This window comes from Anopheles nili, chromosome 2 (genome assembly GCF_943737925.1).
Source record: "Anopheles nili chromosome 2, idAnoNiliSN_F5_01, whole genome shotgun sequence".
NCBI lineage: Eukaryota > Metazoa > Arthropoda > Insecta > Diptera > Culicidae > Anopheles > Anopheles nili.
Window position 1 is genome coordinate 67,479,319 of NC_071291.1, and position 23,906 is coordinate 67,503,224.

The 23,906-nt window shown below is 48.1% G+C and overlaps 3 protein-coding genes across 3 annotated transcripts; 2 read left to right on the forward strand and 1 right to left on the reverse strand.

The window, feature by feature from the left end:
- The first annotated feature begins 2,558 nt into the window (after nucleotides 1–2,558).
- On the forward strand, nucleotides 2,559–13,180 carry LOC128728885 (uncharacterized). The gene is made up of 4 exons (XM_053822539.1): nucleotides 2,559–2,564; nucleotides 11,908–12,177; nucleotides 12,257–12,729; nucleotides 12,790–13,180. The coding sequence occupies exons 1-4, from the start codon at nucleotides 2,559–2,561 to the stop codon at nucleotides 13,178–13,180; spliced, it is 1,140 nt and encodes a 379-aa protein (XP_053678514.1).
- Nucleotides 13,181–15,717: 2,537 nt separating this feature from the next.
- Nucleotides 15,718–18,688, reverse strand: LOC128728897 (protein 60A-like). Its single transcript, XM_053822550.1, has 3 exons — nucleotides 18,544–18,688; nucleotides 16,874–17,039; nucleotides 15,718–16,816 (listed from the first exon to the last, which is right to left on the reverse strand). The coding sequence occupies exons 1-3, from the start codon at nucleotides 18,686–18,688 to the stop codon at nucleotides 15,718–15,720; spliced, it is 1,410 nt and encodes a 469-aa protein (XP_053678525.1).
- A 1,239-nt stretch (nucleotides 18,689–19,927) lies between these two features.
- Nucleotides 19,928–22,720, forward strand: LOC128720242 (mRNA (2'-O-methyladenosine-N(6)-)-methyltransferase). The gene is made up of 3 exons (XM_053813900.1): nucleotides 19,928–21,840; nucleotides 21,919–22,062; nucleotides 22,435–22,720. The coding sequence occupies exons 1-3, from the start codon at nucleotides 19,928–19,930 to the stop codon at nucleotides 22,718–22,720; spliced, it is 2,343 nt and encodes a 780-aa protein (XP_053669875.1).
- Nucleotides 22,721–23,906: the final 1,186 nt, after the last annotated feature.

Sequence of the window (23,906 nt, forward strand, 5' to 3'; positions counted from 1 at the left end):
GTTGGAACGGGGCTGGGAAATAGGGATACAGGTACTGTAGGCAGAACCGGTACGGGTGGAGCAAAACGACGAAAAAAACCCACTCACGGGCCAACCGACTGAAAACTAACATTAAATTACCCCTACGATGAGCACGGCCTGTATCGTGCACACGGTGGAGTCCTTTTTTACTGTGTGCTCACTTCGTTGAGGGCGAATTATTGCTGACTCAGCTCGTGCAGCACTGCACACGGTTGTGCTACCGTGCGGGCAGCTTGCGATATTAACATGAAGTGTTTACTGCGAACCGAAAGGGGGCTCGAGAGTCCTGCCGGCTAGACGCGCATTATTCATGGCATTATTTTCTACGAACTGCGCCATATGCCGTCCAAGGTGAGCACCTGAACCAGGGTGGGGTCTACCGGCGAGAACGGCGCCATACATGGCATGGCAGCGTGTTCTCGCACGATTGTGTCTGGCTGGGTGCTTTCGGTTTCGTTAAAGATCTTGCTCAGATTCAGCTGAGTTATGAAAGTGAAATTTGTGTCTGCTCGCAGCTTTCTTTTGTTGAATTTTCATGTCCTGAATTTGGCGTACGGAAAAATTCATTTCACAGACTGGCATGGCATTTTTCGAACGTACTACATGCTAGATAAGTTTGTTCTGGCAGTTATTACGTTTACGTGACAGGTTCGTCATACCGGTAGGTTTCACCGGAGTTTTATGTGCGGCTTTTTCTAGGAGATTTTGTACATGACAAGACCTAGACGACAGAAAAACTCTGCTCCTGCAAATGAAGCTGTAAATTTTTCCATAATATGTGAGATTTCATATGTTTTAAAGGCACTTGCTTTGTTGTGATTTGGAGCATTTGTTTTTTACTTTTACACATAAATAATTTTTACCAGTACATAAATAAAGTTTGGCAGCCTTGATGATTGAATATTTTTCTTATATAAAGCCCAGTTTTGTGTTTCATAACAGCCACCAGGAAAATGTGCATTTCAGTAAGGCATTTCGATGGTAGAAACTGCTCGGTATTTCAATATTCTTGTTTCCAATTTCAAATACCTGCTCTGTTTGCAAAACCACATCGTGATCTGCTTACGGCATGTCTTTTGGAATTCAAAAAACCAGCTTGCGTACTTCCAGATTTCCTTTGTGCAACATACAGCGAATCTAATTCCCGACACATCAGCCCATTCAAAACAGTTGGCAGTCAATATGCTAGCTTACTTTAAAATTCGTAGAACTTCCTCTGAGTGCACACCGAACACCGAACAACCGCATCAACCCTGCACTCACTGCACTCCAACCCTAAATAGCTGCAGCTCGAAATGCAACCGCATATCGCAACCGAACAGCTGCATCCCTGCACCACCGGATACGCCCCAAATGCGGCGCACCAGGTGGAAGGATACCACAACCACAACCAAACCCGAATGCCGTCTCGACGATCGTATTTATTTATGGCGTACTTTCCGTTACACTTCCGATCAATTTATCCCGCCCGCTTCGGGGTTCGCTCGTCTACCCCCAAGCCTGAGTGAAAAACTTCCTTCCCATCCCACGTAAGTCATCATTTCGTATTCCTCCCGTGTAGCCCCAGACAGGCGCCTGGCAAACGACTTCGACGACGACGAGGATGGTGTCGAACAATACGGGAGAGAAAAAATGTATATAAACTGCATCCAACAGCCAACCGAAAGCAACCGGAAAGCCGGCTAGGAAGTCTAATAACTCTATCGGATCGAACGCTTTCCCGTGGCTGGCAGCGGGCCATTGCCGTGCCTGTACGCCGGCACCGACGTGGCGCGTGCATCCTGCTAACGGCTCCGAAAAAGGAGGCCACCGCATGCCAGAGCCGGCCAGAAATAGCAGACACCCGGCTCCCACCATCGTCAATATTGACCTGGGAGGGCTTTCTGGGCCAAAATTCAATATCCTACTTTCGGCGAGGGTCTCCCCTTTTTTCCGGCACTTTCCAGCTTTCCAGAGGGCATGTTTTCTCCACCCCGGGTGCCACCCTGCCGGCGGCCACTCGGTCTGCATCCCGGTTGATGTTTGCCCGCTTGATTTGCACTAAATATTTTCATAAATCACTCAACCCCCGTCTCCGGTTCGTTCTCGGTCATCCGAAACGAGGCCAGCCAGGGACGGGGGTTGCATATGAAAACACCCCCACCCACACTCCACAGGGTATTATATTTTGCATGCTCATGCCTCCCCCTCGGTGGTCTCTCAGGACGATTGGCTGCCAATTCTGGCCACCGGACGCCAAGTGCATTTGCGATTGCGAAACCTCGAGGGTGGTTGAGAACGCCACCGGACAGCGGCAACATCTACATTAACCATCAATAATCCACAACCACACACACACACACACGCGCCTTTTCAGGACACTCCAGTCTGGAACCGAAACTCAATCGCTGTCTCTTTCACTCTTCATTCTCGTTGCAGCACGGACGGCTCCGGGAACCGGCCGGTTCCAGCTTCTCGTTGTTGCTGACGTGGCAAAACCCATAGAATCGGTTTGGGGATGAAAACATTGATTGAAACTGAACACCGACAGCAACAGGATGCAGGTGAGTCTGTAGGGCTTGGTTTTGTTTTTGTTTCTTGACTTGTTTTCAGTACAAAGCTTGGCTTCCTTTCTTTTTTCTTCGCTGCTAGTGCGCGAAAAACTTTTTCCCCGTTCCGGGTTGCGGGTTGTTTCTTTTTATCGTTCCATCCAGCACTTCTTCCGGTACCGTTGGGCAATAAAGATTGATGGCTGCAGCGTGATAGTGGAAAGTTTGATTGGGAAAGCTCGAAGGTTTTGCAGCGGAAGGAAAAAAAATTGTGCCACGTGACACGGAGACCACGGGAAACACCGAAGACATGTTCGCATCCGGCTGGGATCGCCGTTTTTCCCGTAAGTTCGTGGAAACTTATTCCCCGATCCCCACCGGAAAGTACGTTTTAACCGTTTCAACTGATTGCGCTGTATTCGACGACGTTGATAAATAACGGTAGAGAAGTACGTGTGGTGAAACGAATGGGCAGGCGAGACACCAGAAGTGATTCTATTTGGATTCTTTAACGGAGTTTAGCTGTTCTGAAACAGTGGGGAAAACGATTCACTTAGAGGTGTGTTGAATGCTTCTCGTTAACATTTGCACAAACGAAGTTATTGTAGTTACGTGCCCGCGGCGTGTGGGCAAATATTTCCTGCCAAATGGTGCGTATTACTTTAAATGGCTACTTTGGAAAGGGTTGTGATATACTGCAAATGTGTGTAGAAGTAATAAAGATTCAAACAAGTAGTCGGATATTGCTGCAATTGGATTTGGTAATGTTGATTCACCTAATAAAGGAAGAAGCTTATCTGTTCGGACGATATCGCACAAATATTGAGCTCTTTAACTTTAATTCCCTAGCTTTTAGCTGAAACAGTTACATTTTATAATGATTAGAAAGCTGTTTAACTTTGTTTAACTATAATGGTCTATAAAATACAAACATCCTAAGGTGGAGAAACAATGAACAACGAAACATTGGTTCACATCCAAAATATTATCATCTTCTCGGCCCTTGCTTTTTCCAAAACAACCGATAGCTTGTCACCTGGACAAAGGTCGTTGCATTCGACCGATAATTCAGCACACCTTTCGGACTGGGTGGCAAATAAACTAATTTTTGGAGCCAGGCGAATAAAAACAAGCACCCGACAACTTCTGCGTACTCTCAGGTGTTTGTTCGCTGAGCTGCATCCCGATTTCCCTTTGCAGTGGAACTTTGCCGTTCACCGTCATACCGTTCACATTGAAAGCGAACCGAACTTTAGCCGAAACCGAGCGTCAAGTCAAATTTCATTCCCATCGCACCCGGGCTTTTTGTGTTTTTTTTTTGTTTTTCCTGCATCCCGGAACTAGTTGCGCCAAAATTCGTCCCCTCTACGGTGGTCACTTTCTCCATATTTTCCGAAATATATATCTCGGCAGCCGTGACATTTGCATCCCTGACGCCTAGCCGAGAGTCCTGAGCGGGTTAAAAGTTGTACGTCAAACAAAAATCGCTTCGCCAAACTAAATTAACAAAAAACAAATGTTTTCCAAAACCACTTTTCCTTCTCGTGGCAGCCGTGGGTGCCGAGCAGATTTCTCGCCCTTAACATCATCATCATCACCATCAGCGTCATGATGATGATGATCATCGTGATGCTGCTTCTTGGCTCCGTCTGGATGCCACCCAAGAAAATGAACGGACTTCATGGAATCTTTTGCGCCACCAAAACTCCCCGAACGAGCAGCCTTTTCCTTCCCGGCTTGAGCACATTCCAAAGCCCGGTCCACCCCGGAACCACCCACGGGGTGGGTGGAAAACCATCTCGGAATGAAATATGAACGCATTTTACCCTCCGCTTCGGCACTCGCGCGCGTACAGATTGTTCATAGTTCAGCGCAAACAACGCTCCTGTTTCCCGGGTAAAAGTACACCCACAACGCGCTACCACCGACTGCGGCTCCGACGTGAGCACATTTCCGCAAAGCTGGATAAATAATTCAGCTGCCATTCGGGTGCGCAGGACCTCCTCCCCGAAACCGACCTGTTCGCCTGTCGGTTGGTACGATCGCACACGATCACGGATGAATTTAAAACCTCCAAACCTCCTGTACTGTCACACGAGGACGATGGGGGGACGAGTTTATGAATCACACCGGGCTAGACGGGTCAAGGACGAGCCACAAGGACTCGGCCACTGATTACCGACCCGGACCGCGGAGAAACATTACGCTCGCGCTTGATGGAAATTAAATTACAAAATAATCACGAAAGGGTTGATTTTTCTTTCGCTTTCTATTGCTCTCTCTCTCTCTCTCTCTCTCTCTCTCTCTCTTTCTCTTTCTGGCAAGCCTGTTTTAGCGTATTTATGTCACCGAAACATAAACAAGCGAAACCCGCTCCGGGAAAGCGTCCCAAGCTGCAGTAAAGCACGGTTCGTAAATCCCTTTTCCGTTTTTTCTTCGTCATTAAAGGCGCCACAAAAATGCCACACCGGAAACGACACCCAACCACACCCCACAGCGGCGGTGCATTCAGCTTCGGGGTGCTTTTTTCGGTGATTTACGTCCCCCAGTTCCAGGGAACCTACCCCTGTTTGGGGGTAGTGATTGAATTTTCAAAACTCAATCATCATTAGCGTTCAATCGTGACGTTTTCGCGAGTAGGATGAAATAATTCGTAATTAATTCATGAGCCACAAGGCACGGATCGAATGTGGTGGGGCCCGGTTGCGACGTGTTTGTGGCTGCGTTCGGCATGATTAGAGCCTGGTCGTGAGTTTCCCGGTAGTGTGTGGTGCTGGGAAAGATTGATTGAGCCTTGGGACGCGACGGTGGCAAGATGCAAGGCTCGTCAAGTGCGAGTGACATGAGTCAATTTTCGTCCTTTTTCACTCGCTTCTACCCGGAACGGGGAAAACGGGCCGCAGTTGGTTGGCGCTGTGGGAAACCGAAACCGAAACTCCATTTTTAATGCCACACCATCGATGCGAGGAGCGATCGGAAGGTTCGAACGCCACGAGCACGAACGCCATCTTGGACGTGGCGGTGGATCACATTTCGTCCTTTCGCGGTAGCGTGTGGTTTACCAGCATTAGCGTACGTGGTGCCGGCTGCGAACGCGGCCTCATCGGGGTAGTGCTGCAGAATGCTCACGAGAGATAATGTTTTTGGAAGGTTTACCTTCGAGCACAGTTTAAGAGGGTACGATTTTGCTGAAAGTTATTTGTACCGATGTGAGAGGTTCTTCGAAGCAGCTTCCGGAAGGTATAACTTGACGAAGGTACTCTTGTAAAGACACAGGTATTTTTAAGTAACATTATATTGCTAATGGACGAGTGTTAGATACAGACATGTTTCACATCTTTTATGGAGGTTTTATAATGCATGTTTCAGTACTTGTTTGAGCCAAAAGCTAATAAATGGTTTTGGTTACTACAGTTTTTTGTTCATAAATGCAATAGTTGTTTCTTAATTATTATTATTAATAAATCATAACAAATGTATTGTTTTGTTGAACGAATGAAAAACTTACAAAAAGAAATAATTACACAAATTTAATTTTAAAATGAGTAATAATACATTTTTAACTGCACAAAGTAATGAAAAATTTGTAAACTTCGATTCTTCAGCACATTTAATTAAATTACAATACACAAATTTACGATCATAATAATTTTAATGCATTCGATATGATCTTGTTATCGGACTATACGTATTATCGCACATCGTTAGCCATAATATGCACCCTCTGCATCACGTGCAAATCGAAAAACATCAGAATAATTGCATCCTGAAAACAAAAATGTTTGGTACGAAGCAATTATTCGCTAGCCAGTAGCAGAAATAGCACCCGATTATGCAACAACCACCTCTCATGTATGCACTCACCATCATTCCGCGAATCATACTCACCGGCGAATGCACAATATGACAATTCCTGAAATAATTGCCAATTCTCATTACCATTATGATCCCATTTTCTCACTGAACGCTCTGTTCGCAATCGTTCCCTAGCGAAGTTAGTCCACGTTCCGGTGAAGCGGCACGACCATCGCGCCGGGCTAAAATTAATTCAATTTACTCGATTACCTTTTCAAATGTTAAATACACTGCCATTTATTTACCCTGCTCAACAGATGGGTGGGCGAACGAGACTTAGTTACAATGTTCCTCATGCACAAACACACACACACACGCTGCATGAACTGCAATAACACTGAGCTGTTCATTAGCCTGCAATTTTCCGTCCCACCGCCACGCTGTCTGGTCCTGGCGATGCGGGTGGCTTTTCCGTGCACGTCACCACGCTCGATTGAGCTTCATCAAACACGGTTGGCACGTGTGGCCACGAGGGAGTAGAAAAAAGGCTAACCGGTTGTTTGGCAGTGAGCCAGAAAACCAGGGGCGGGCCCTGTTCCGAACAAACAAACCCGCGAGAAAGTGCATTTGCATTGCAACGATGCAACGGTGCAATCATTGGCAACGAAAAGCAGTCATCAACAGAAAGGGGGTGGATAATGTTTGAACGGTAATTAAACGGCACCGGAAATAGTGCAAACAGGCTTGAAATGGCGCGAAACGGCATGTGAGTTGCTACTAGCTGCTTTCGAGTTCGAGGAGGATCACATTTCAAGCCGTTGGTTCAAATTGTACGTGCATAAAGCTCGCTCAGAAAATGGCCAAACTTTCATTTAGATATCCAATTTTCTTCGATAATCCTGCCTGGCAGCCGATGGAGAATAAACGTGTCCTTTATCCGTACCTTTCACCACATGCTAGCCACGCCACAGAGCGGAATGATACAGGTAGATGGAAAACGGACATAGCTCACCCACCTGTCTACCTTCTCCTCCACTACGCTCATCCTGCCACTAGGAGGGCTCGAATTAAGCGCAAATAATCGTGACCATCATCATCCAGCGCTGCCAATATTGCTGAATGCCCGCGCGGCTACCGTTTACCGGAATTAATTTCCCCAGCGACACATATTTTCACTTTCATTCCAACCGCGCCCGGGCGCAATTTGTTGGCGAAACGTCAAGCCCCCACACTCACACACCCTTGTGCCCCACCCAGCCAGTGGCAAAAGGGCGACGGAAACCGGAAACACTTCGCCCGATCGTCTGCTCGCGCCGAGAAATGGAGCCGCGTTGATCCGCGCTGGAAGGAAATATTAAACCACCGAAAACCTAGACGGCTGGTGTTGGTGAGCGTAGATGGGGAGGTGGGAAATGGTGCGAGGAAACAGGATAGCTTTATTTCTATTCCATCACCAGCCGAAAATGAAGCCGACCTCGCGAACGCTCGCGAGCGATCCGCTGGGAAAATGGAGATAAAACTGCACGACTAGCACGGCTGGGATATTGCATTTCGTATGCTAATGATGACTGGTGAAATAGTTGCCCCGGGGAGACGAATAAAGGAACTGAATAGCAAAAAAATCAATTCACTGTGAAACGGTTTTTATATCGGAAATCTCGGACTATACAAAATTGCCCCTTTTCAAACTGCAATAAAATTTGCGCCTTTAATGTAATCGAAGAACGAAACCTTTAAATTTACGTGAACAAAACCGTTTTCTTATTTGAATATTTATAACTTCAATAATATCCTATTTCTCATTGTGTTAGATAAAATAGTTAACCAATTCAATCCAATATCAAACTAATTTATAAAATACCTTTGTAAATGTTCTTTTGTTTTTAATATAATACTGGCTAGCTTTTTCCGACACCTGGAGCTTTACTGTCAAATGCATGAATAGAATGCAAAAATGTTCGTATGTTCAGTATAACCGAATTTTTTACAAGCAAAGAAAAAATGAAAACAAAACATAAAATGTACTCACGAGGCTCCAATTAGAAGCGAAGCTCGTCACGCAAGCCTAACTCTTCAAAAAACCATTGACTCGCTTTCATCGTTCATTCCGGTTCAAGCTCATCCGATATGCATCACCCTCGAGCCCAGGCGAGTCGGTGCGAAAAACTGTTGCATTTGCACCGACCCATCCACCCACGCACGCACCCCAACCGTATCGATGAAAGGTCCGATGGGGAAAGAGCAAAAAAAATCGCACATTGTGCCTAGCGCATAATGGAGTTATTTATAAGAACACAGTCCGCCTACGACTACACTCATGCGCCATTTTCCGACGCTTGTCGCTATTACCGGTCTGCCATTCTTCCACACGGGCGCACTGCACACGGGTAAGGGATGAAAACGCTTGTACAGGAATGCAACCCACCTACACTGCTCCCCCTGGGAAACGTGGGCTTATTCGCTTCCGTAGTAGGCGCTGCTTTTTTATGCTCGTGCCCATGGCCTCCAGTTCGGTTCGTTAGTGAGGCAATTCATAATTCATAATCAAAGTGAGCGGGTCGGAGAGCGCGAGCTTCAACATCCCCAGGCGCATTTTCCCACCCTCACCAAGTGGAGGCATTAAAAATTCTAGATGAAATTCCCACCACGAATCGTAGGAGGCGGTGAGTGTGTGTGTTTTTTTTTGTCTGTTGCTTCTCCTTCTCTGCCCTGTCACTCCCGTTTGACTCGATTCAAAGCACACCCACCCACCGGGTGAAATAGAAAAACAAAACCATCGCTTTGTAGATCGCTTGATGGCATATGCTAGATAAAAGCTACAACGTGAACATTCATCAAAAACCGGGAGCATAAAACACCCCGTCAGATAGACGAATGGTGACGACGAATGAGCGTAGGAAGGCGAGAAAGAGAGAGAGAGCGAAAAAGTGTGGGAGAGAGAAAGAGAAAAAGGCAAAAAAAGCGCAACAACGCACATCCTCGCGCGAGCTCCCAGGTGGAAAAGGCCAGGTGCTTTGACGTCACACACTCGTGGAGCAAAGCTAAACATGGCGGGTTCGTACGCCTTTAGAGGCATTTTCTTTTTTCATCCCAAATCCGAGCGCATTTCTCGCCCACCCACCCCATTCTGGTGCTTTGCGTTATGGCTCATTTTTTTTACTGTCTTTTGGATTTCTTACTGTTTATTTATTTTTTCTGTTTCGTCCCGGGTGGCTGTAAAAATGTTCCACCCAGTGTTGGCTTTCGGACGGATCCCGTGAGAAATAAAACTTCCCCGACACGTGAGCCGTAATGCATCGTCGCGACACGTGGCACGAAAGCGCACACCGTCCGGCATTGGAACGCGCTGACCAAACGCCACCGAGGGGATGGAAATTATGAAGATAAGTTTAATGGACCGGAGCCCAACATGCACTGGAGGACATTTGATTTTATGGAATTCACTCGATTTCCATGCGCTGCTTTTCCCCGCACCAGAGAACGCGATTAAACTTGAAACGATTTTCTAAAGAAAAGAAAATCGTTCATGATGAGAATTTATGACATTTGTATTAAATTTGAAAGTGATAATTTTAATGGTGTTGTGGATCATTTAAATGTTTTTTTTGTATAAAAAATATCTGTCAGTTATTTTCTTTCTTTAAATTGAAATAAGCTATTCTTCAATACTCTTTAAATTTATCAAAAATTACTGATGCGTAAAACCGTATAATTTATTTGTATATTGCTGAAGAATGTTTAAGTTTTGTAAATTATTGCATTGTCATAATAAATATTGCTAGTTTAAGGATAAAATCCCAACATTGGTACCTTGCTGGTGATCTAATATTAATTTGAAGCCATGCTTTAAGTTCAAAACATTTGTTCAACGTCAAAGCAACACACAACATCGTTCGCGTTCTCTGCCATTGCTGGGAGAATGACATCCTGAATGCTTTCCTGATTCGCCTACTGCAGCAAGCTTCCTTTCCGTCAGGTGGGACTATAAAATGCCTCACAAGTGATCCACTCTGCACCAATCGCGCACCTCAACCGAACGATAGCGGATCAATTCCTCTGCAGTGCATGCGAGCGATGAGATAGACTGCAACTGCAGATGCACCTGCACCGACGTCATCACCGTCGGACCATTCCGGACACGAGACTCACAAACGCCCGGAACGATCCCCACGAGGGCCAATGTAGGACGCCCGAACGCGGAAGACGTTGCATTCAATATTAATTAAATTTAATACTTTATGCAAATCGCCCTCCGGTTCCGGTTTGCCGTCCGTGTCGAACTCGGTGGCGGTCCGTGTTGTACGCTCGCGTGTGCCCATAAACCAACACTGACGGCATCGAAGAGCGACGATCGTGACACAGGAGCTTAGGCAAGCTCGGTATGGCCAGCATTATCACGGATCGAAGCTGGTGACTGTGGAAGAGGATACTGTTTGGCTTTTTTTTTTCTAAATCACACACTCATATTTCCGCCAAATCTATCGCCTCCGTTCGCTCGAACAACATTTAGCTTTATGGAACCGAGACCAGACGAATGGGAAAACATAAACCCCGCCCGCTCGGATGTGCTTTTAAACAGTCTGCGCGCCCGGAAAAGGACCAACAAGCCGGATGAAGATTTATTATGATGAGCTTTGGCACTCTCGGGTGGACCACCGGGCGGGGCACATTCGCTTACGGTTACCGTATTGTTCCACTGTCACGGCTTTAATGCCGCATTTCCTTCACCGGCCATTTTGATGGCGGTGGTCCTGTATGCGGGCCGCCATTAGCGGGCGCCAAGGACGCCAAGGTTCGGTGGATTACGGCTCGTACGGTTACCCCGAAAAAGGGAGTACAACTCGGAGGACGACCACCTTGGCCGATCGTAAAGCGCCATCAAGGAGGCGGTGAAGGTTTTCCAGTGAAAAATGCCACCCAATTTCCTTTCCAGGCGCTGGCGCTTTGTACTGAACCATTCTCTGAACGCGCTGGCGAAGTTTTGAAGTCCCACTGGAGCCATTACGAGGGTGCCTTTCTTCGAGGCCATCGTTCAGATGCATTAGGTGCTAGTGGGCTTTTTCTCCGTGGGCATCTTAACCAGCGGATCCTTCGGCGAGGTTCGTAAGAGATTTTAGGTTGAGCCGTGGAGATGAAGTTTTTTTCTTCTCTTGCTTGTGTTGTGGCGTGTTAAACTAAGTACAACGTGTAAAGAATTTATAGGAATTATGTTCCGATTTGCCGCTCTTTAATATTCACAACTTGGACTTTACATCACATAAAGCTAACCGCTTATATTAGACGTGATGTTCGTTATTTAGCGGTGGATTTTTAAGAATTTTTCAACTGGTTCATATTTGTCAATATTCGATCTTATCTTCCTGAAAGATCAGGATCACTACGTTTATTTCTTTCGCCTATTCGATTACCTTTTGCAATATTAAAAATATCCTTTGAAAAAACTTTGCTTTAAAAATTTTTAAAATTTATTTAATTTAATTTGCGTTTAATTACTATCATAGTTGAGCCTACCCACCTCAAACCACACTAACCTCTCCGATTTCCATTGCTTTCCACCCTCCAGCAACAGGAAAAGCGACGCGAGCTGCGTTTAAAACGATTCTGGCGCACCACAACCAAACCGCCGACGTCCTCCGAGGAGTCCGGCGGCTGCGAAAGTCCTACAAAACTCGGACGAAAGGCATTCCAGCAGCCATCCGGCAGCAGCAGCGATAGTCCGCCCAAGCACCCAACCTGTTCGCTTCCACTGCTGCAGGTGTGGCCCAGCCAGGACTCGCCCCGAGGTGAAGCAGATGGCCAAAGCTTCGTTTTTCCGATCGTAGCCGACGATCAGGTAAGGGTAAGAGCCTTCAGCAACACCCAGCAGCTCGATCCAGCATATGGTTGATTTGCAAACTCCTCCCATTTTGCAGCAACCGAACAGCAATGGCCGCCGGAACTCGCTTTTCGTGGATCAGCTGCAGGCGGGTGACTCCGGTATCGATTCCGTGCAGGCGTCCCCTTCACCAATCGCCATGCCTTGCCATCCGCTCGTCGTGTCTAATGCCATCTCCCCAACTGCATCACCTCCGGCCGGTTCTCCAACGCCCTCGGTTGAACGTGTGGCAGCTCGACGACCTTCGACATCGCTTCTACACCCAGATCACGCAAGGATCTTCGCCCTACGACCGCCGGCTTCACCCGATCAGGTGAGTCTTGCCAGCCTACCCCTGTTCGACAATCACAGGAGCGCATCTACGCCGCCTCACCCGCTACAGAGCTCGCTGGAGGATAGCTCGGACTTTAATGGGGCCACGACCAGCAACCATCTGTGTACCGCCAGTTCCAGCACGACCTCTTCGCTTACGTCTGTGGCAGTCGCCACCTTAGGACCTCATCCCCAACGGTAAGTTGAAGAACACCGACTAATGGTATGACGTACATTCACATAAGCACTCTTTCGCAGGTCCTCCGATCCGTGGTTGCGACCTGAGCGTGACAAGGATAACCCCGAGCTGGATCAACGCCGTGCCTCCACGATGACCGCCCGACTGTCGCTGTTCGACGCTCTCGATCTCGAGTACGCCCTTTTACGGGCAGCAGCTCGCGGTTCCGTTGGTCCTTACTCCCTCAGTGAGTCCTTACACAAGCTGACGTTCACGCAGTCTCTCGCTTTTCCGGCGCTAGCTCGAGGACTCGCCACTAAAAGACGCAACTCGACTGAGCAGAGCTCCTCGAGACCCCTGAACCCGAACGAATCTGGGCTGAATACGTTCGCGAAGGTTGTCACCGCGTGCGTGCTCGTGATGGTGAGCTTTCTTGTCTTTCTCGTCGTGTATAAGTACGTGCGAACGTGAGGGTTGCTCCTGGCCCCGACCGAGGTTGCCACCGTTCAGGCGACCACGACCATCGCCACCGCACTGCATCAGCATGTCGCGAACAAAACGATGGTGTCGGGGTTCAGGAAGCTTTTCAACATTGAAACGTAACCACTGGTGAGGGTGTCGTGCGTGTTCTTTGGGAGACAGGACGACTTCTGAGGAGCCAACGCGCAGACGTCGCAGAAACGGCGTCTCTACATCAGGACATGGTGACGCTGTAGAGCTAACCACGCTCTAGGTGGATGAACAATCGGTTTCTCGCTAGTGCGTGTTTGCGTACTCGGGGAAGAAGGTAGCCGTTCGGTCGAGAATACAATCATGAAGCATATGCGCTTACGAGCAGTGCGAGTTAGTTAGTGCCCTTTCCTTGTGCCCGATCAGAGGGACGTTTCTTCTAGCTAGTTAACGATCGATCAGCGGACCTTGTCAGCTGGGAGCATATCAGCGATGATAAGTTGACACGGTTCAGAAGCGTAAATCTGCATATAATGTTAAAGGAATTGCTTGAGATTTTTATCGTCTACTTTTCGTTCAAAGAAGGACAATAATCCAAAGCCTACTAAGTACCCCATGCATATATTTTCTCTTGCTTATCTCCTTAAAGGTGTGTTTAAATTATGTGTATGCTTTCTTTCGTAAGGGCAGGTAGTATTCTGAATTCATACCATTTAATTCAGTTATTTGGAGTATAAGAAATTATATTTTCTTAAATCTATCATCGTTTACATTATGTAATGTACAGAAGTCGACAATAAGACCTGCTCTTCGTGTGAAATCGCGTTTTAATTACTTTAATTTGCAATATCCTTCTAAAATTTCCTTCTAAAAAGAAAAGGATATTTGGTACATTTTTGAATCCAGCCCACATTGCTTAGCTATTAGCCATATATCGCCCGGTTATTATCCGGTTTATACATCATTTTTGTGCTTCCGAACTTCTTGAGCATGTCAGGATTACGATAAATTTAACTTCTTTTAGCCCTCGGTCATTGTACATTTAAAGGACCGGTGAAACATCGGTACCATTCCGTCACCTACCCTTAGATGCGACTAAGCCTCGGAGGCGTACATTTAACGTTGTAACTTCGTTCGGAAATACATTTCTGCTGCGCTCGCAACATCGCTTGTTGTACATAGGAAATGTAAGAGATTGAATAGAATTAATTAAAAAAAAAAGTAAACGATAAACCAACCCTAGGATAATACACGTATTCTAAGCGAAACTGTGTGCGCGGTAAACGACCGTTACGGTCAGCCGCTCACGCAAAAGCAACTCTACTCTGTGATCAATACACGCTAAACACGAGAAAATGGCGCAAAGGATCGATACAACACCTGCACGTGCACAAGCGTCGTGCTCCCGCCACAAAACCGATCGTCAGTAACGCAGAACAGTGATGATGATGCTGATGGAGCGGTGCAAAATGCGTTTCCAATTATTACCGTGTAAGCCTATCGAACCAATCGAAACCTAACAATTATCCAATCCAATTATCATGACACTCGTCAGCCCGCAGGAAAGAGCACGTCCTTCCGAGTTTTAAGCGAATACATTTTTACTAAACAACCGCTTCGCAGATTGATAGCACTCGCGCCCGCCACACTAATTTGGTCACACGTTCAACTCGCTTTTACCAGAGGACGCCCAAATGCGAACCTTCCTCTTTCTTATTCAGACGCTCCCAATCATAGAGAATTAACGAACCGGGAAATCGTGGGGGGTGTGGAATGATGAGAGATTGTTTTACTTCAACATATAACCGACAACATATGTACGAATTATAATTACCAGTACCATTTATCACGCATGTTCCGTGAATGGCGCGTAACCTATGCTTAGCCACGTGCGCGGTGGCGAACTATGCCGCTGAACCACAGCCCTATTGAAGTCGTAGAAGGATATTCGAAGTAGCGGTGTTATAGAGGTCCATTATCCCGGTCCCAAGGTGCTCGGTACACGAGTGTGTGCTCGCGTTTTTCCACGATTGTGTTTTATCGTTGCTTCTAAACTCACAATCCTCTTTCGATGTTTTAAACGGCGGACACCTTTTTATCCGAATCCACAACCCCCAAAACAAGCCCCACGAGGTGTCTTGAGGCCTGTCCCATGAGGTCCTTATAGCGGAGACCAGCCAGACAAACGGAAAGAAGGACACTGTATCAGCTTTAACTATGTACATGACCGGGGGGCCAGGCATGTGGTACGGGTTTGTGGCTGAGGCGGAAAAAGAGAAACGTAAGTCCGGTTGAGAGAGAGAGAGAGTGAGAAACCGACGCCTACTAGATGTGCCGGTCTAGAACAAAAAAAAACAAAGCAAGCCGTGCAGAAGAATGCACTTCTGGTGGGGTTGTGTCAACTAACCGTAGCGCGAATGAGGTCGTATAAATTAAAGTAAAACGGAAATAAAATTATAAAATCATAAGCTGTGTGATTCTTTATTGCCATCGCTTGTTCTCACTGGGAGCTATTAACTAGAGGTGTCCGATCCGAACAGCTACAGTTCTGGCGCCTGCTACAGACACCCGCAGCTCTTTACGACCATGTTCTTGTACTTTTTCAGGTTGATATTGGCGTCATCGATGTGATACAGCACCGAGATGGGGTTGAGCTTGGTTGGGGCGCAGCATGGCTTTGGGACACGTGTCGGATGCATCAGGTGTACCAACGTCTGGATGAGCGCGTGGTTCGTCGCGTTCATGTGCGTGTTAAGCGGAAAATTACACTCGCCGTAGCAGAAGAACGCCCCAAACCCGTCCGGGGCGATGATCCAATCCTGCCAATTTAGATCCCGAAAGCTCACGTACAACGTCTGAATCTGACAGCTCTTCTGCTGGCCGGGACCTCCACCGAATCGCTCCAGGAACGGATTTCGTACGCGATCCGTTCGTCTGCCGGTGCTGGGCTTACTCCGCTTGATGCTGCGCTTGGAACGACTAGACGCAACTTCGGTTGTTCCTGCTGGATGCAGAAGTTCAGGTCCTTTGCAATAGCCCACAAGGAAGGGCTGGTAGCGACCATATCGGTTCGACAGGACCAACCCAACCTCGTGCGGGAAGGTCGCTTTGCGAGGACTCTCTGCATAGTACGCCTCCACGAACACGCCTTTGTTGGGTATTCGCTCGACGATCCACCGTTGCATGGCCTGGGTGGCGTTTAACTCTACCCAGCCTTCGTACCCGTAGGGAACTGCTTGTTCGGCGATGAGTTCAAGATGTTGGCTGTCCCGAATCGCATCGTACCCTCCAATGAGGGAAGCCCGTACTACGACCTGCCGGCCACGGACAAGAGCCTCCCAGGGACGACCGGTGGTCCGATTTTTGTACACTCGCAGGCTCGCGTACAGCAGTTGCTGACTTGGATCGGCTCCAAGCTCCGCCGTGTCAAACCACAGTCGATGACCACCCCGATGATGGCGGATCTTCGGTAGGTGACGGTTTGCCTTGTTCAGGAACGACATGATCACATCACTCTCCCCGATGGCTCGCTCGTCTGCGATTGTGAACAGATTGCTGCCATCGGCAAACCGCTTCCGACGACCGGATCGACCTCCACCGTTCGATTCCTCTGTAAACTTATGGTAGATGTTGAGCAGGAACTGGGGAGCTGATTTTCTGCAAAAGCGTGGCTGGGGTTAAACACTGCACACGATAGGGTGCTTCGTCAACTACCTTAATGATGGATGAACGTGCTGCTTGTTGGGACGATCGGGAAGCCCAAGTAGATCCAGTATTTCATGCTCGATCTCTTGTCGTTCGGCCAATTCGACGCTTTTCTGCCGGACGGTTTGATCAACGCCGTTATCGATGTAAAACCCAGACGAACCTACCAACCGGGCTATGGTAGAGAGCACCGCAATGTAATACACAAGTACTAGCATCTCTTAAATTTTTTGTTGAGGTATCATCAGAATGTCGAACGAGACTGCCACTGAACAGCGAACCAAGGGGTAGTTTTATACTAGTTCTAGCCATTTTAACGAATTTTTCTCGTACAGGTCAACAGAATAACCCATCAGGTAAACTGGCCGTTTCTATACCTTGTGTTCATATGTTTTCAAAGCAGTACCTGTGCCTGGCGCCACAGGCACCTGAGTAAGTGGCCAAAAAGAGTACAAAAATTACCAATCGCATTTCTTTAAAACCAAAACGTAATATAAATCATGTTTAAATTGTTTCAAATTGTATTGTGAAGTAATATTTTTACTCTACTCTATCGCAATGATGATGGTTAAATCTCAAAGTAGTTTAAATTCAAAATTTGAATTTAACATCGATATCAAAGCAATATTTCTTAATTGATTGATTACCTGGTATTAAAAAATTATTGTATAGAGGGAAAGTAGCGATATGTTATCCATAAAAGATAAATCAGGGTAATTGAATATAAAAAAACGTTGCTATTCATGTAATGCAACAAGTGGCATGCTCTTGGCAATTTGTTTCCAAATGCAATCAATCAAAGGCCAAACTCAGCCTACGTAACTATAATAATAAGAAATCAATTATCTCAATTGTTCCTGACGGATAAACGTAATTAGTTTCGCATCTATCACGTTTAAAGCGTTATGCTGTTGATGCTGTTGAAACAGAGCATTAAAACAGAGCAAAAATGGTACCTCACTGTAGTTTGATGAAAATAATGCACATTGCACTTCGTGCAAGCGAGAAAAGTGCATCACCGCTTGCTTTCGCTCTCTTTTCCTCTAACGCCAACATTGCAAACACGTGTGCGAGAGAGATGGCATTCAAGTCAAGATCATAACCATCAGGTTGCTACCAACAAGATTTGAACAGCATTTATGAAATTGCTATTTTGAAAACTATAAAAGGATAATTGTATGCTATATTTAAAGGATAAAACGATATAAAAATTAGATTTTGCTCAATTATTTATCCAATATTTCAAACTTGTTCAGCTGACAAAAATTGTCCGTCGAGCCATGCTGCATTCTTTTCATATTCACGCACCAGTTTGTATTGTCATTTCTTTTTCCTAGTACCTTTTACTGACTATCTCATATTTATAACGTCTTTCTAAGCATTATCAGATAATCTGCAAGCTTCTGAAAATAATGATCATTGACAAAAATGTGCAAAATGGGCACGCTAACGAAAACGTCAACTAGAAAATCCAACATGGGTGCAACCTGACGTGTCACGTAAACGTCACGCGTAAAGGTCGCTTGCATTGAAGGCAAACTTTGACACAACAAAAAAGAAAAAAAAAGCAAATGGCGTTCGACGGACGGCTGTTGTGAATTTTCTTCGTCACCCGTTTTCGTTCGTGCGATAATTTACGTCATGTTTTGGCGGCGTGTTGCTGCGCGAAACTGAAGTACCGTCGATGACGAACGCGAGCGCGCTGGAGTACACCGGATCGGTTGAACGTTTGTGCCCGAAATTCGCGAGTGCATCTTCTCCCGTGGTCGAGCTGAAGCTGCTACTGCTGCTAGTACTACTGCTGCTGCTGCCGCCGTGCATCATCTCGCTGGGGTGCGAAGCGTTCGTATCAAAACAGTGCCGCGCGCGTGGGATCGCCGTCGGGGTGGGGGAACGGGCAGCTGGTTGCGCAGTAAACAAAAAGGGCCCTAGTCTCCGTCTTAGGGCGCGCTTCGATCCAGCTGCTGTGCTGTGCGCGTAGTGCTAGGCGTGAAAAAAAAACCGCGCCAGTGCCATATCGTAGGACCACTTTCGCGTGTGAAGAGTCGTTTTTCGCGGTTTTTTACTCACACGGTGACACGCACATATGACAGACGCAGCAACGGCAAGTGGCAGTAGTCAGCACACGTACAGCAAGACGAACGGGGGCCACTGTCCCGCGGCGACGTTCCGCCTAGCTGAAGGCAGAAGAGAGGCACCCTTCCGCCCCGTCCCGCATCCGGCCATCCCGGGTGAGTAATGGGGAACCTCCCCCTAAGGCCAAAGGATGTGGCTTACAGCGTGTGTTGGCGGCAAAAAAGGGCACAATGCCATGTGTCGGTGGGTGAAAAACAAACCTACCCCCTTTAGAAAAGTGCCTCCCAACCACCCGCCCAATAAGACGCACGTCTCGAGACGGATGCGATAGCAGCCAGTTGGTGCGATGCGCGTGCAGCGAGTTCGGTTTACGCTAGCAGAATGAGCGCGAGCATCGCGTATGGGTGGCGTTTTACGCGAATCTGTTTGCGCGCCTGCCTTGCACGCGGCACGGCGATGACGGCGAGACAGCAAACGCTTCAGTCGCTCGCGAGCCGTCGCGACGGAGGTTGCAGCCGCTCTCGAAGGTGGCTCTGTCGGAACCGGTTGCAAGAACGCGGTCACCATGTGACACCTCGGCTGGCATCGCGTGGGACCGAGTGCGCACGACGGAACGGGGCCACCTGTTCCCGCCCCCCTTCCTCATGCTCAGGGAAGTGTCCTCTGGCCGCGCGTTCATCCCGTTCCGTCGAGCGACCGGAGAGAGTGAGCACAATCGACGGCGAGTGGATTGGAAGTTTTTTTTTTGGACCCACTTCTCGAGCAAAAACCATAGCAACCGTCGTAAGAAGGGGTTGCTACGAATGGAGAAGCTTTTGTGGAGAAAAAAAAATCTCACCGTACATGGGGAAGTTTGAGAAAACCCTAAAATATGTTACGATATAGCTATATTATATTCCGCTGCACTCTGCAGGAGGATGCCCGTTTCAGGAATACTTTATTTAATTGCTTTTTGTACCTGATTTCCGTAGAATAACAACACCCATCATGAACGACGTCGGATTGAGCACTAAAACGGAAAGCATGCTTCCGGCGGCACCATCGGCATGGGATCAACTGACGAACTCGACGCTGGTAGAGCAGCATCAGCAGCACGCCCAAAGCCAGTCCCAATCGCCCCAGTTGCAAGCTTCCAGCCCGACCACGATAAGCGCACCGTTGCTGACACCGACGAAAACGACCCCGCCCGACATTGCACACACCCCATCCGGCACGGCACCGGCTGCTTCCGGTGTGGCCGGTTCCGGCTTCAATGAGGAGCTCGCGCCCGAGCTGACCCAGCAAGGCTGGCGGAAGTTCTGGTCGAAACGGGAAGGACGGCCATACTTCTGGAACAAGCTCACCGGGGAATCGCTCTGGGAACCGCCCGTTCTGAACCGCGGAGGTCCCGCCCAATTCGATCCGCTCACGGACCCGCTCGGTATCTGCAGCAGCCATCCGATGATGGGACCCAATGGACCGCTTTCATCGCATCCGCACAATGCCAGCGGTTACAATAATTCACTTCCGTCCCCCCACAACCACACGTTAAAGCGACGCGCGTCGGAAGATGCTCAACACACCGCTAGCATGCCTCCGGGAGCGGGTGGTGGCACGGGTGCGAGTGGGGGAGGGCCACCGCCATTGAAGAAGTACGTTTTACCGGGCCCCTGGGACCTGGAGGTGCCGACGAACGTGCTGATCTACGAGCGACTACCGACGACGTTCCCCCAACCGTACCCGGAAGTTGAAGCGTTGCGCGGTTCACTCACAATGAGGCTTAACAAAACGTACGAGGACCTGTGCAACAAGCGCGAATCGATCGCCCCACCGAAGGATTCCTTTCAGCGGTGGCTCATGGAGCGGCGAACCATCGATCAGGGCGTGGATCCGCTGTTGCCCAGCCAGTGTTCGCCCGAAATTTCACCCCAAATGTACCGCGAGATCCTGCGTGACATCCCGATCAAGATCATGAAGCCCAAGTTCACGGGGGACGCCCGTAAACAGCTGTCCCGGTACTGCGATGCTGCGAAGAAGATCGTCGAGCGAAGAGGCGCCAGCGAGGAGAGCAAAAAGATCGTTAAATGGAACGCGGATGACGCGTACGAGTGGCTCCGGCGGACGGTTGGTGCCAGCTACGAGGACTTCCAGGACCGGTTAACGCACCTACAGCGCCAGTGTGAGCCGCACATCATCGCAACGGTACGCACCAGCGTAGAGCAGCTATGCGCGAAGCTTTACCACCTTTCGGTACAGCACGCGCGCAACATCCGTGAGCGACACGGGCAGATCCTGAAGGAACACAGCATCCCGGAGCTTGCGGCTCCACTGCAGCCTCCGGTAACACGCAAGGTGTGGTGCTACCCGGTGCAGTTCGCGTTGCCATCGCCCCGTATGCCGCAGATCGACTACAACAACGACCGCGACCACATGGTGATCAAGTACACGAACTCGGCCGTCATGGCGGCGCCCGATACGCACGTGGTTAACATCTCGCACCTGCAGAAGCTCGAGCAGCTGTACCGATACAACTGCTTCGACGATAAGAAGTTCGATTTCTTCATCGGGCGCGCGTACTGCATGCTGAAGCGATACGCGACTTTTCTCGGGATCAACGCGAACCCGAACCAGCAGGAACCGGAGCTAACGCAGTCCGCCCTACCGGCGGTCGTGTTCGAGTGCCTCTATTACCACTTCAACGTCACGTTCGAGTGCTTTGCGAGCCCGCTCAATTGCTACTTCCGCCAGTACTGCTCCGCATTTGGCGATACGGACTCGTTTTTCGGTTCGAGAGGCTCGTTCCTGGAGTTCAAGCCTGTTTCGGGTTCGTTTCAGGTTAATCCGCCGTACTGCGAGGAGCTGATCGATGCTAGCCTGCAGCATATTGACCGGCTGTTGACCGATTCGGCCGAACCGTTGAGGTAAGATTAAAATAGTGAAACCGTACCGCGGGGAGAATTGTAGCTAACTTCAGACGACCTGCTCTCCTTCCTTCGTAGCTTTATAGTGTTTTTACAGGAATGGAAGGAGCCGGCATTGAAGTGCCTGGCGAAGATTGAGGACAGCCCGTACAAACGGAAGCAAGTGGTCGTAATGGGGATGGAGCACGAGTACCGCCACGGCCTGCAGCACTGCATACCAAAGTAAGAACACGTTTAGGTTGTCATTTTATTTTTTATGTTTTTAGCACCGTTGTTCGTTTAGCATATGCACCTTTTCTTCCGTTCACACATCTGGAGGGTCTCAATCGGCAAGAGCTAAAAGCTTTCTGGGTTCGCACATGTTGGATTGGGGCTTGGGCACTGGGTGTCTGCATCTACAATCAAAGAATAATAAATTTAGCTGTTACGATTCATGCATTATATAGTTTCAACAATTATTTTAAGCAGTACCTAGTAAACAGCAGTACCTGTCATCAGCAAACCAAGATCAAAAATTCCCTTGTCATGCATGCCTCTATCGCCGTGGGTAATTACGCCACGAACTGCGACTTTAAGCATTCTTCTATTCCTCAGATCGGAGGTCAACTTTAAGAGCGTCGTAGGGACGATGGTGGTGTGGTTGCAAAATGCCGCTGGTTTTGCCCGGTGGGCGCCGACAGAGTCACGCGTCGACGCCCTGCTGGAAGCGTTCCGTCCTGGACGTGAACGGGACCGGGATAAGGCGGCCACCGCTACCAGCGTACCAGTGCAGCCGAGCTGTTCGGCCAGCGCCAACTCACCGGACGTGGCGGCTACAGGGAATAACAGCACCAGCGAAATCTCGGCCACCAGTAAACCATCGACTCCGGCCACCGTTTAAAAGGCACGTGCGGCCTACAGGATGCATCAGGCAAACACACATACACATTGTACAAAAGACGGAACTAACGTCGAAAAGACCGACAGAAGGAGCGTAGGAGCGAAGCAAACAAACAGCTACAAACAGTAACACTTATAGCAATCATCGAACCAAACACAGAACCATACGCAATATTGTAAGCCTCAGAGTACGCGTTTTTAAAAGCAAACCGCGCTCTTAGTCGCTTTCTCCTTAGCTTGTAAACGCAATGCAGACCAATGGAAACACTTCATAGCAATGAAACCACTAATGGCCAATCGTAGAACACATAACAACTAGGGACGCATAAACCCCCTAAAGTGTCCCTAGAAGAAATAGTTTGATGTGTCCTGTTTGTGTCTGTTTTTTTTCTTCTTCGGACCCTCGTCGATCGAGAAGGATTTAGTTTGTACTGTAGTGCCCTAAGTAACCGAATCGCAAGTTGTTGTACGTTTAGTGCTTTTGTTTTATTGAGGTAAGCAGCGAGAGCAGGATGATGGATTACGATGTAATCCGATGGAATTGTGTAACCCGATCTCTATGATCCTTCCCGCAGTCAGACAGATGGCGGTGGCTATGTTGGGGCAAAGCTCCAGCACAAGTCACCGGAGAGCAAGTAGCAAATATAAGCGCAGCATTATCAGCTTTACATCATTAATTGTTCGAACAGTTCACTTACAGGCAGCAACAACACACTGACAAAAACACACCCACACGTGCATTCACACAAACACTCACATACCTGAGCACGGGAGAAGTATCGGAAAACGAAAGTCATGTAAAAATGTTGTTTAGGACGATAATTCGTAGGTTAGTAGCGTGAAATCTTAGCTCTCGCAAGCTCCCATTTTTTCCCAAAGTTGTAGGGTGTTCGCCCTACGGGTACAACGGGAAAAGGTACAGCGTAGGCCATTTCCTAATGAAGGCGGCTAAGGTGTAGGAAAATATAGAAACCGATATATATACACTCTCTCACATATATATATATTTGCTTATATATTTATTATTGTACGTTCGATCGGTCGATTAATTGTTGGTTAGAAGAAGACAAAAATACGTGTGATCGAGACGTGTTGAGTGTACGTGTAATTATTGGGATATTACTATATAGTTTGGATGTAGCGAAACCAGAAAGGATACTGGCTCCTACGTCCATTCGTCAACGTTT